This window comes from Macrotis lagotis, chromosome 5 (assembly GCF_037893015.1).
Source record: "Macrotis lagotis isolate mMagLag1 chromosome 5, bilby.v1.9.chrom.fasta, whole genome shotgun sequence".
In the NCBI taxonomy this organism is placed as follows: Eukaryota; Metazoa; Chordata; class Mammalia; order Peramelemorphia; family Peramelidae; genus Macrotis; species Macrotis lagotis.
In genome coordinates, this window is record NC_133662.1 from 175,211,980 (window position 1) to 175,224,262 (window position 12,283).

The following is a 12,283-nucleotide window of genomic DNA, read 5'->3' on the forward strand; positions in this document are numbered from 1 at the left end:
CCTGTTTTTTTTAAATCTGATTTAGTTGTTGTTCATCCACATATTTTTCTTAGATTTTCCTTTTCTCTTCTTGATGAGAATCATTTCTATTTCTGTCTCCAGAATTTCATTCTTTTTTTTAGTTTTTTTTTTTTTTTGCAGGGCAGTGGGGTTAAGTGGCTTGCCCAAGGCCACACAGCTAGGTACTTATTAAGTGTCTGAGGCAGGATTTGAACTCAGGTACTCCTGACTCCAGGGCCAGTGCTCTATCCACTGCGCCACCTAGCAGCCCCCAGAATTTCATTCTTAAGAGTTTCTCATATTCTTGGGTCAACTTCCTTGGAGAATTTTAGGGTACAGAATCCTATCTGTCCTTTCCCTAAATGTTTCAAAATCTCTAATAAAATATTAGATATGTATTAGATTATACATAGCTTCCCTTTCCTTCTCTATCACAAACCCCAAGATTGTCAGAGATTCTCACCCCTTCTCGTCCAAGATTCCTACCACTTCTACCTCAACAACTAATTTCTCCTTATTGATCAGTATCAGATCTGTTTTTTCTAAATTAGATTTTTTTTGAAGTTTACTTCATAAAAAATTCTCATACCCCATTCTTTTCAACAAGTGAGCTGCTTTGATAATAGCTTAATTTGCTCATTCACAAAGCCGAAAGAGCAGCCATTTTCATTGATCCTCCTTGCAGTGCAGGAGATGGTATAGGTTCAGTCTTATAAGGTCAGTAGGACCAACTTGTTATAAAACACTTGTCTTTAAAAGTAATGCAGTGGGGAATCTCTGGCAAGTATTTCGAGCAATTGGAGATTTTCTAAAGGAGGCATTTTGAAAATCATGAGACTGAAGCAGGTCTTCAATTCATTTACCTTAGCCTTTCCTGCAGGATCCCTGATGTTTCTTCTTCATGAGAGCTGCTTGGGAGCCCTGCAGATAGCTCTCTTGAGAGGCAAGGTAGCTCAATTAGCTGAGGAATATCATGTGATATCAACCCTGCCATTGAACATCTGGGCTTTTGAGCAAATAGCTTATCCTCCTTTCTTTGTCCATTCCATTTCTGGATCAGGAATAATGGTATCATATTGTCTCAGGAGGGAGTTGGTGAGGAGTGATTATTTTGTTCCAAGTGATTTGTGTTCATTATATTTCATGTTTTGTCTGTGTCCATATGATAGCCATTTGTGGGCCATCATCTTAAGGGGTCCCATTAGCAATAGTTTCGCTATCTTATCTCTATTGTCTATTGATTACTTATAGACATGATAGTACTTCATTTATCCACATTATCTCAAAATCAGTGAAGTCTTAGCTTGATGCTCAAACTATCAGTTGATTCAGGAGGTTAGAACAATAATAGGGCACCATGCCTCTCAGAAAAGAATGACAGCTGTAATAAGCACCATGACTGATCAGATGTGAGCAGGGAAGAGTCTGTTTTTAGCAGTTAACCTAAGCTATTGGTCTTTTTGCAGTGCCTGTTTGCACATTCCCTCCGGAAATTCTCCATGAGAGACTGGGGAATTGAACAAAAATGGATGTCCATATTGTTGCCCCTACTACTGCTCTATAATGGTGGGTACCTTTTTCCCCCCCTTCATTTCTGTGACTTCAGTAAATCTCATAGGACTTAACATTCTAAATAATTGAGCAATGCAAGGGTCCTTAGGGGTTATTTAGTCTCTTACCTTTTAATACCAACTCATGGGTTCAGAAATAAGATATTTATCATATGGTTACCTGGCCTGAATCCCTGCTGTGTTGCCTCTTAGTGGTTCATGTTTAGCCTGACATGTAGCTAGTAGTTATTATCCTTAACAAATGAGTGACATTTTTGGTAGTTAAAATTTGGATGAGCTACAGACACAGCGGTTCTAGAAATTTTTGCTGAAGGTGGCCAAATGCTACTGTCTGCTCCACATTACCTGTTCCAAAATGTGTATGCTCCTGGTGATGACAGCATTCTGGATTCCCATGCCTGCTATGAGGATCCAGTGGCGATAGCAGACGGCACTCTGTGATTGTTGCTAGAAAAATCTGTTAATTGGCTTTCAGGTCTAAAAAAAATCAGAGCCTTTGGATCAGTCTTGGGGCAGGGGAAAGGAGATAGAGAATTTTCCCCACCCTTCTCTTGCCTTCTTAATAAGGGTCAGAGAAGGCAGTATGTTTAGTAGAAAGGACTCTGGACATGGAATCATGTGGCTTTGGGCAAGTCTCTGGCTCTTTGTTTCATAATCTGTTGCCTGCTTTTTCTCTGGGTTGTTATGAAGAAAGTACTTTGTAAATGTGAGTTATTACTGGCTTTTTTGTTATGCTTTATTTTAATATTGTCTTCCAGATCCATTCTTCCCCCTCTCCTTCCTGGTAAACAGTTGGTTTCCTGGCATGCTGGATGACCTCTTCCAGTCTGTATTCCTCTGTGCATTGTTACTCTTCTGGCTCTGTGTATATCATGGGATCCGAGTACAGGTGAGCAGAGGACAATCAGCTATCTTGCAGGAAGCTGTGAAAAGTCTTTTCAACATTGCCCTTTTTTCCCTCTTGCTCTGAACTGTCTTGGCTTTTCAAGGACAAGTACCTTCATAGGAAGTCTTTAGTACTCTGCTGAACACACTAAAAACTACATAAATGTTAAATTATAATAATCTAAAATTACCTCAAGGTAAATCTTTGTTAGAATTAGTATCATTCATAAGAGTTTCTCTTCTTTCTTTTTGTCTCAATAGGGAGAAAGAAAATGTTTAACTTTCTATTTTCCCAAATTCTTTATTGTTGGACTACTGTGGTTGGCTTCTGTCACATTAGGAATTTGGCAAACGTGAGTAATTTTATCATGTCATTCATTGAAACCCTAATACCCTTGAGAAAGAAAAACAGCCATCACAAAGATCTGAGGTTTCTCCATATGTTGTTAGGTCATCTAAAAGGAATACATTAAATGACTTTGATTTTCAAAACTAAAGAGACATAAGATAGCCACGATGGAGAAAACTAGTTTCATTTTAGGTCTCTCTGATGTTCAGGGAAAATGCTTTATTTTAGGGAAGATGTGAAACTGGTCCCATGTCAGTTACTCTTGTATTTGGTGTTCTCTTGTTCATTGTATCTTTAGCTCTTCTTTGAATCGGATTTCTGTGGATGTTTCTTTTTAGTATTTATGCCCTTATACAAGCATAGTATAACCATGAAGTTCCTTTTTATAACTTGGGCATTAGAGATACTCAGAGGAGTTATTAGATTGTAGGACATGCTTTGACCAATGGAGGTATCCAATATGTCATAGCAAGTGATGTTTTTTAATGTTTTAAGTTATTTTGAATTATACAGTTTTCTCCCCAATTATGCTCCCCCCCACACACACAGAAGGCAGTCTACCAGTCTTTATTTTGTTTCCATGGTATACATTGATCCAAGTTGAATGTGATAAGAAAGAAATCATATCCTTAAGGAAGAAAAAAAAGTATAAGAGATAACAAAATTATGTAATAAGATAATGAGGTTTTTTTTAAAAAAAATTAAGGGTAATAGTCTTTGGACTTTGTTCAAACTCCCACAATTCTTTCTTTGGATAAAGCTGGTATTCTCCATTGAAGATGGCCCCAAATTGTGCCTGATTGTTGCACTGATGGAATGAGCAAGTTCATTAAGATTGATCATCACCCCCATTTTGCTGTTAGGATGTACAATGTTCTTCTGGTTCTGCTCATCTCACTCAACATCATTTCACGCAAATCCTTCCAGGCTTCCTTGAATTCCCATCCCTCCTGGTTTCTAATAGAACAATAGTGTTCCATCACACACACACACACACACACACACACACACACACACACACACATACTACAGTTTGTTAAGTCATTTCCCAATTGATGGACATTTACTTGATTTCCATTTCTTTGCCACCACAAACAGAGTTGCATAGCAATTGATGTTATAGAGTTCTAAGCTCATTTTCATTATTTACTCCCTTTTAGTTCTTATTTTTGCCTATAAGATCATTATTAGCCAGTTATTCTAGACTTTCACTCATTTTTCTTTATGGTTCTTTATCCTTCAGTCCCACTGTATAGTTGGACACATCTTTTGAGGGTAAAGGACACCAACATTATCAAAGGATGTCTGTGAAAGAATTTTCAAATATAGGACCCACAGATGAAGAAGGTCTTTAAATTGGAAACTTTAGTAAGAGAAAATGCTGAAAGCCATATTGGGTCACTGACTACACCCATTTAATAATTATTTAATTGTATCCTTTTTTTTTATGTCTTTGGGATATAGATCCAGCAGTGGTATTGCTGTATTGAAGAGTATGCACAGTTTTATATCCCTTAGGGCTCAGTTCCAAATTACTCTCCAGAATAGTTGGATCAGTTCACAGCAATGCCAGTCATGTCCCAGTTTTCCCATGTGCTCTTTAACATTTATCATTTTCCTTTTTTGTCATACTAGCTACTCAAAATCAGATTGTTAATAAAAATGAATAATCTTGGGTAAACGTGTATCTTAATGTCTGATCTTTCATTTTTTTCTTTTTTTTTTTTAGGGTAAATGAATTACATGACCCCATGTACCAGTATAGAGTTGACACAGGCAATTTTCAGGTAAGTGGTTTGTGAAATCAAAGTTTATAAAGTTCAGAATTGTATTATTTTTAAATCAGGCTCTTGGAATAGGTTTATTTAATATCCAGAAGGATTAAGGAAAGTTTCGAAAGAGAAAAGTGTACAAGAAATGTCATCCTCCCCCTGGGCTTTTCTTTTTCATTACCCAGAATTCTTTATAGGTCATTCCTGATTTGCCAGGAAAGAAGAAAAAAAATTATTTTATTCTTACCTAGCCTTTCAAATTCTTAGTCACCACAAAAAAGAACCACTATATTTTTTGTACAAATAGTCCTTTTCCATTTTTTTATGTCTTTGAAACAAAGACCTAAAATCATAGCCAACTTCATGGCAAATTTTGTTTTATTGTTCACTGAGTCAGTTGTTTAATTGTGTAGAAAGGTGGACATCTACGATTTGGTGATGCTTCCTTCATGTCTGTTGCTAACCAGGTTTCTGACACTGATTTTTTTCCTTTTGAGCATCTAATCATAGCCAGGTGGTCCTCAGTGACCTTGACTCTCCCACTCCAATCTATTTTCCATTTTACTGCCAAAGCTTTTTTCCTAAAGTTCAAGTCTGACCTTGCCAACTCCCCACCCCCTCACACTGTAAGCTCAAGTGACTTCCTAGTAAGTCCAATAACAAATAGAAAGTCCTCTGTTTAGTGTTTAAAACCTTTCACAACCTGACCTCTCCCTGCCTTTCCAGTCTCCTTAACACTTTACTTCCCTCCACACTCTCCAGTCCCAGCCACATGGCCTGCTTGCACAAAGCATTCTCTCTCTGGACTCTTCATTGTCCCCCATTCCTGAAATGTTCTCCCTCTGCAATTTTTCCTGCTTCCCTGGGTTACATCAAGATTCAGCTCAGACCATGCCTTCTGCAGCAGAAGGTCCTTCCCAATTCCTTCTGCTGCTAGGACCTTTCCTCTGAAATTGTCCTTCATCTATTCTGTCCATGCCTTGTATGTCTCTAGTTTTTTGATATTGTTTCCCCCACATTCGAACATGAACTCCTTGAGGACATGGATTAAGTTTGACCTTTCTTTGTCCTTGGCCCATAGCACACCCTTAACAAATGCTTGTTGACTGACTGATCATCATTTTGATGACCAGGTTTGGAGCCAGAGAAGACATGTTAGAAGGTATAGCTACTGAATTGGAGAACAGAGACACTCCCCAAAAAAGCTTAAGAGGCCTGAATGTTGGGCCCAAACTAAGAAGAGGAAATTTAATGGGGATGCATGTAAAGTCTTACCAACTTGATTTAAAAAAAAGAAAAAGAAAAATTCCTAAGTGCAAGATGGGGAAAGAAATCAGGTCATCTAAGAAGGGGGTTTTAGTGAACTACAAGATCAGTATAAGTGAAACACTCTAAGGTGATTTTTAGTATGTATTAAAAAAGGCAGGGAGCATCTATGATGGAGAAGCAATAGTCTAGTATACTTTATCCTTATCACAGCATACCTAGAATATTGTGTTCAGTCCAGGTGCCATACTTTTGGAAGCTCAATGATAATCTGGAGCACATTCAGAAGGCATCTGGAAGGCCTTATTGAAATCTTGGGATGATTTCATGAAGATCAACTGAAGGAATTGAGGTTGTTTCACCTGGAAAATAGAAAATATGGGGAAACAAGGATGGCTGGTTTCAGGTATTTGAAGGGCTGTCAAGGAGAAGAGAGATTTGATGGGTCCTGCTTGGACGTAGAGGGTTAGATAAAAGAAAAACAAGTCTTCCTAACAAACTAAACTCTTTATAAGTAGAACATGTTGTCTTTGGGGGTAGATTCTTTCTCCCTGGAGGTCTTCAAGCAAAGACTCAACTATCTTTGTCAGGGGTGTTGGAGAAAAGGTTTTTTTTGTTGAAATAGAAGTTGGAGTAGGATGGTTGGTCTTTGAGCCTCTTCTTCTTTGGGATTCTATGATTGAAAGGTCGGTGGAGACTTCTTCATTGAATGATGAATTTATTTGAAGATTTGGTATGAGCCTTCCCATTAGCCCAGTAAGAGCTTGTAGGAGGTATTTGGCCACTAGAACTCCCACCTTAAAAAGAGAATTTTATTTTATAGAGTATGTTCTTACATTTCATAGGATAAAGTAAGCTGGTGTTAGTTAACTCTTCTGATACTTATTTTTAAAATCTGAAAAATGGAGATAATAAACTTTCAAATTTTATTCAGGCTGCGATAGAAAAGCAAGCCACTAGAGGGCACAGAGTCCTGAGTGATCCCTTGAAGAGTTGGGGCAAGACCTTGCTTGTGAAGCCTTTGACAATTCTTGTACTTCAGTACTGATGTCAGAGCTCCCCAGTAACCTTCTGAGTTCAGCCATGGACTCTGAGGAGAGGAAGCATTTAGGAAGAGCTTTATCCCCTGACCACTTTACCACTTCTCTAGGAATTAGCTCCTCTGAAGGGTGAGGAATTTGAAGACCAGAGAAGTTAAATAACTTATGAAAGGTCACACAGCTTCCTGTCAGAGGGATCAAGTTCAACAACAGGCTTGCCTCTTCCTTGGCTGTGAGGCTGTGCAGCAGAAAAGTGATTGAGCCCTGAGGCAGGAAGACCTGAGCTCTGACTTCAGATACTTCCTGGCTGTGTGACCTGGGCAAGGCAGGGCACCACCAAGGCAGGGCCCTCAACTGTAAATTTGGGATAACAGCACCTCCCTCCCAGGTTGTTGTGAGGAACAATTGTGATAATATTTGTAAAGCCCTTAACCCAGTGGACCTGACAACAGAGCAAGCACTTAACACATCTTCCCCGGCTCTATCCCTCTTCCTTCCCCTTCCATCTTTTCCTTCTCCCTTTTCCTTCCCCTTCTCTCTATCCCTTCTCCTTTGCATTCTTTCCTTTTTCCCTCCCTTTTCCCCTTCTGTTTCCTTCTCTCCTCTTTCCTTCTTCCCTCCTCCCCTGCTTATCCCTCTTTCCTCCTTCCCTCTCAACTCCTAGTCCAGTGTTTTTTCTGCTGTACAATGAAGTCATTCTCACACACAAGGCAAGGCACCAGGATTTTTTGGCCATAGTTACCAGACTGAGACCAATGAAATTCAGCTATTCTCAGGAAGGATGCCTTCTACATTTCCTTCTTCTACCCTAGCCTTCCCACCATTTGTCCCCTTGTCCTTGGAGGCCTACATCTCCTGGGGCTGACTTAGTATTTTGTGCTCATTGTAGGGCAGGCCCCAGAACCAAGGCAGCCTTCTTTGCCCCATAAACCCCCAGCATCCCCCACGTCATTTCTAAGAAAGACTTGGAATTGTTCCCTTGTAGCATGAAAAGTCACTTCCTTCCCATCTCACCAGATGAAGTAACTATAGTAGAAATCATAATTGTAATATCTGGTGTTTTTCCAGTGCCTTAAATGTACATATACAGTTTCTCATTTGATCATTGAGGTAAGTTAACTATCCTCAATTTACAGATGAGGAAATTGAGGCTTAGTAAAAATGTGAAGTAACTTGCCCATGATCACTTTTCATTAGGAGTTTCTTTTAACAATTAGATTTCTTTTAACAACAAGCTCTCCCCCAGTGTGAGAGTAGAGTTTGTGGGAAGGTGAGATAGTGGATCTTTGATCTTACAGACAGTCCATATCCAGCATCAAGGACCCCGCGTCCTCTGATACCCTGGACATACCCTCCTCCCCTAAGAATATGCTGGTTGGCCCCTTGGAGTTCCAGGGGTTTGGTCTTCCCTTTGTCTGCCTAGTATCAGTACCCCACTGGAGAGGCCTCTAGATCTGGCTGCATGATCCTCAGCAGCTGTCAGCTGTCACCAGCATTATTTATGTTCCTATTGTGAATATTTACCAATACTTGCTTGCTTTATTTCTTTTTGTTATGAGGAAGGAAGGAGGGTGATATGTAAATGGTATAAAAGACCTTCATTGCACAAAGTGGTTGGAAGTATGTGAGTAGTGCGTATGAGTGGAGAATAGTGGGGCCAAGAACAGTGAGAGAAAGGAGGGAGAGGTAAGCTAGCAGCTCTAGAGTCCGAGCTGTTTCTTCCCCTCTTTAATGCTTCTCATACAGGTGTCCTAGTAATGTTTGAAATCCTGCATTTCCCATGTGCAAACCAAACATTCTTTCTTCAGTGCTGCAGCCTCTATTAGTTTACAAGGTTTTCAGTTTCTGGGATTCCTTCATCCACTGCTCATTATATCCAGAGTGCTTTGGCTTCTCGGCTTGGATAATTTAAGGGACATTCTGTCTCTTTTCCCTTTGAACATCTCACTCTATTTCATGTCTGCTTTTACTAAGGATACTACTGATGTACAAAATGCCCAACATCTGTAAGCACAGAGGGAAGCTTGTCATGATTTGCCAAAGGCCAGGCAGGAAACACAGGCATCATCCCAACATAGGGGCATCCATCATTTTTTGCAATTTGCCCTTGGAGGTACTAATGCCATTTTAATTGTAATGAACAGGAAGTTTTGAGGTGTGAGTTCTGTTCCTTGTGTGACCTTGGACAGTCTTTGAACAATGTCTCTGAACTGAAATGAAGGGGTTGGACAGGATGACCTCTGAGGTCCTCAAGTCTGTTACTTGCCCTCCCTTCTGAATGGCATAAGATCTGGTCCTCAGGTGATCCAAGTATAATTGCTCTCTTGTTGCTAGGGACAGCATCTGAAGGAGAATCATTTGAGGAGGCGTATTTTACATGGCATTTCTGTCTTGTTTACTTCCAGGGGATGAAGGTTTTTTTCCTGGTGGTAGCTGGCATGTATATTTTATATCTTCTGTTCTTGATTGTGAGGGCATGTTCAGAACTTCGCCATATGCCTTATGTTGGTAAGTGACACTGCTCCTAAGTCCCTAACGTTGGTGGAGGAAATGGTTGCCCAGGATGAGAGTGGTCCTAACCTTCCCATGAGTGAGACACATGGGCCAGAATTCTAAACTGTGTCCAGCTATGAAGCACAGGAGCAGTCCAGAGGAAGCCCACCTGGCCTAAGGAGACTAGAACTGACCTTATAAAAACAGTCGCTGTGATTGCTTCAAAACACACCCAGGTCTGATACTCAGCTGGAGCAGAGTGCTAGGCCAAGGCTCCCTTCACTTAAATCTTTGCCGAATCAAAAATTGTGATTTCACCTAAGACTCTTTTGAGTCACAGCTAATGTTTTATCTTTGTAAATCTTTTTTTTTTTTTTTGCAAGGCAGTGGGGTTAAGTGGCTTGCCCAAGGCCACACAGCTAGGTAATTATTAAGTGTCTGAGGTCAGATTTGAACTCAGGTCCTCCTGACTCCAGGGCTGGTGCTCTATCCACTGTGCCACCTTGCCTCCCCTATTTTTGTAAATCTTAAAAGTACAGTGTAAAATGTAATTATTCTTGAATAGCATCCTTTCTGGACTTCAGATGAGGGAGCATTGTTTGAAACCCAAATTAGAGAGTTTGTCTTGAAGAACTTTTCTGGAATGGGGGAATGTTTACTGTGAAGATTGTCATAAATTGTCATTTTTGACTTGTCATTTCCAGATCTCAGGTTAAAATTCTTGACTGCATTGACCTTCGTAGTACTTGTCATTAGGTAAGGAAACCTTTTATTCTAGAATAAGAAAAATCTTTGTTTTTATTTTTATTTCCTCCTTTTGAGTAATGAGTTTCAATGTAAAAGTTCCAGCCCAATACTTATCCTTCTGCTGGATAGAATATCAGTGTGTGCTGATGGACTTCCGAGTTCCTCTTGCCAGGTGGGAGGAATGCCAGGTGTCAAGCAGGTGGGTGGTGGAGAGGGGAAGCCATGGCCCACTGCCATCCATCTGGCACAGCCAAGGACGTTCACCTCTCCAGCATCCTGAATGGTCATGGGATGGGGTGTTTTCATTCATTAAATATTTTGAGAGTAACTGCACCACGGAGAGTAGTGATTTTTCAGAGGATTCTATCCCAGTAAAAGACATTGAACACTCCCAGCTCTTCAGGGCTTGGTAGTTGTGGTTTTCTTTTTGTATCCTCAGCACTTAGCACAGTGCTTGGCCCATGGGAAGCACTTAATAATCGATTTTTTCATCCCCTTATTCATCCTGATCATTAGTTATCACCGTATGGAACAGTGGGAGCAGAGAGGAGCAGTTAAGGTTGAATGAGGAGGGTAGATCTGTGGCTTCATCAGCATAGATGAAACATTCCCAGTAAGAAATTTCCCTCCCTCAGAGCAGATGGACACTTGCTGTACCATTTATCTTTTTTAGAGAGTAGCTTTTGGTGACTTGCCCAGGGTCACACAGCCAGTACATGTCAGGCCCCCCTGTCACAAAGTTATGCCATCTTTTTAAAATATGGTACTTTGAATGATTAATTATACTACCTGTAAAAATTACTTTCAAAAATCAATTCCAGGTGGTGGCTTGTTTTCTTGCCAGTGGTTCCTTTTTAACAGAGTAAGAGTACAGGAAAGAATAGTATTGTTTTCTGGTAGCCAGGATTCAAAGAAAATGGATAATCACTTCTGATTCCTTTGACCTCTAAAGATGCAAGCCATTGTTTATAAAGACATCCCTATGGGAAAGTGGGACCTAGTGTTTTAGTATACCCTTCTATATACAACATATAGTATAAAGTAGTTTTGACTGAATCAGTGTGGCAGCCGACAATTTGGGGCTTGTAAAATGTCAACAGAAATTAATGCTCCTTAGACAAAGAAGGACTGAGGAAATTTTGGAACAAAATAGAGGAGATTAAAGCCATTTTTTTCTAAATTTTGGAAATTGCCCTGTGTAGCACTTTTGACATATATGTACTATTTTAGAAGATAAACTATTATTCTCATCACAGTTTTTGCACAGAGCTTCATTTGGCTCTTTAGGGAATACAGGAGTGAACTTTTTCCTCCAAACAAAATATGAAACAGATTATCAGAGCTCTCCGTCACACACACAACACACACACTTTGATGATACCTTAAAAAGCTACATGATTTCCCTGTTATATTTATTCCTTCCATCTCTATAAATTTGAATCTCTTAATGTGACTGTGACCAAAAGCATCAGGCTTAGCTAGTCTAATCCTCAGATGCCACACCTAGTTTCTATATGTTCCTGGGCTTATACACTTGAATAGAGGTTGTACTCTACTAGGTTGCTTCTACCACGCAATGAGATCCTAGTGGTATAGCGTCTTGTGTATGTTATTCATTTACCAGCATTTATTAAATGCCCACTATGGATAAGACACTAGGAATGCAGAGTTTCTTCTAACCTTCCCCCAAATCCCCCACCACCACCAGGGGCTTAAAGTCTTAATGGGGAATGTGTCATGGACATGAATATTTATAACCAGGTGGAATAGGACAAAGATTAATATGACAAAAATTCTAAAGAAATGTAAGGATGGAGAAATCACTTTCAGCAAAGGAGAACTGGAGAAGGTTTGGGGTTGAGAAGAAATGATATCATGAAAGAAGAGAAGAATTTCAGAAACCTCAGACATGTAGAGAGAATGTTCTAGTCAAAGAGATGATGGACGCCTTGAGAGAGAGAAAAGTGTATAGAAAAGATTGGGGAACAGCTAGAAATCCAGATGGTTGAAAGGAGCACAATGCTGAACTGGGGACTAAATTTTCAAAGTTGTTAAGTATTAGGCTAAGAATTAGAGACTGGTAAAGGGTTGCTATAAAGTTTTTGAGCAGGGAAGTGCAAAGTCATCTAAGCAATAGAAGAATTTTAATGGCAATTGCAT

The 12,283-nt window shown here is 39.8% G+C and overlaps 1 protein-coding gene across 3 annotated transcripts in view; it reads left to right on the forward strand.

Annotated features, from left to right (window-relative positions):
* Positions 1 to 12,283, forward strand: part of TMEM181 (transmembrane protein 181) — a 97,996-nt gene that overhangs the window by 71,794 nt on the left and 13,919 nt on the right. For all 3 annotated transcript variants that reach the window (XM_074187940.1, XM_074187939.1, XM_074187941.1), the window contains 6 exons: positions 1,467 to 1,566; positions 2,330 to 2,460; positions 2,718 to 2,809; positions 4,535 to 4,592; positions 9,289 to 9,391; positions 10,081 to 10,132. In XM_074187940.1, the coding sequence (XP_074044041.1) occupies positions 1,467 to 1,566; positions 2,330 to 2,460; positions 2,718 to 2,809; positions 4,535 to 4,592; positions 9,289 to 9,391; positions 10,081 to 10,132 (536 nt within the window). The remainder of the gene's footprint in view (positions 1 to 1,466; positions 1,567 to 2,329; positions 2,461 to 2,717; positions 2,810 to 4,534; positions 4,593 to 9,288; positions 9,392 to 10,080; positions 10,133 to 12,283) is intronic.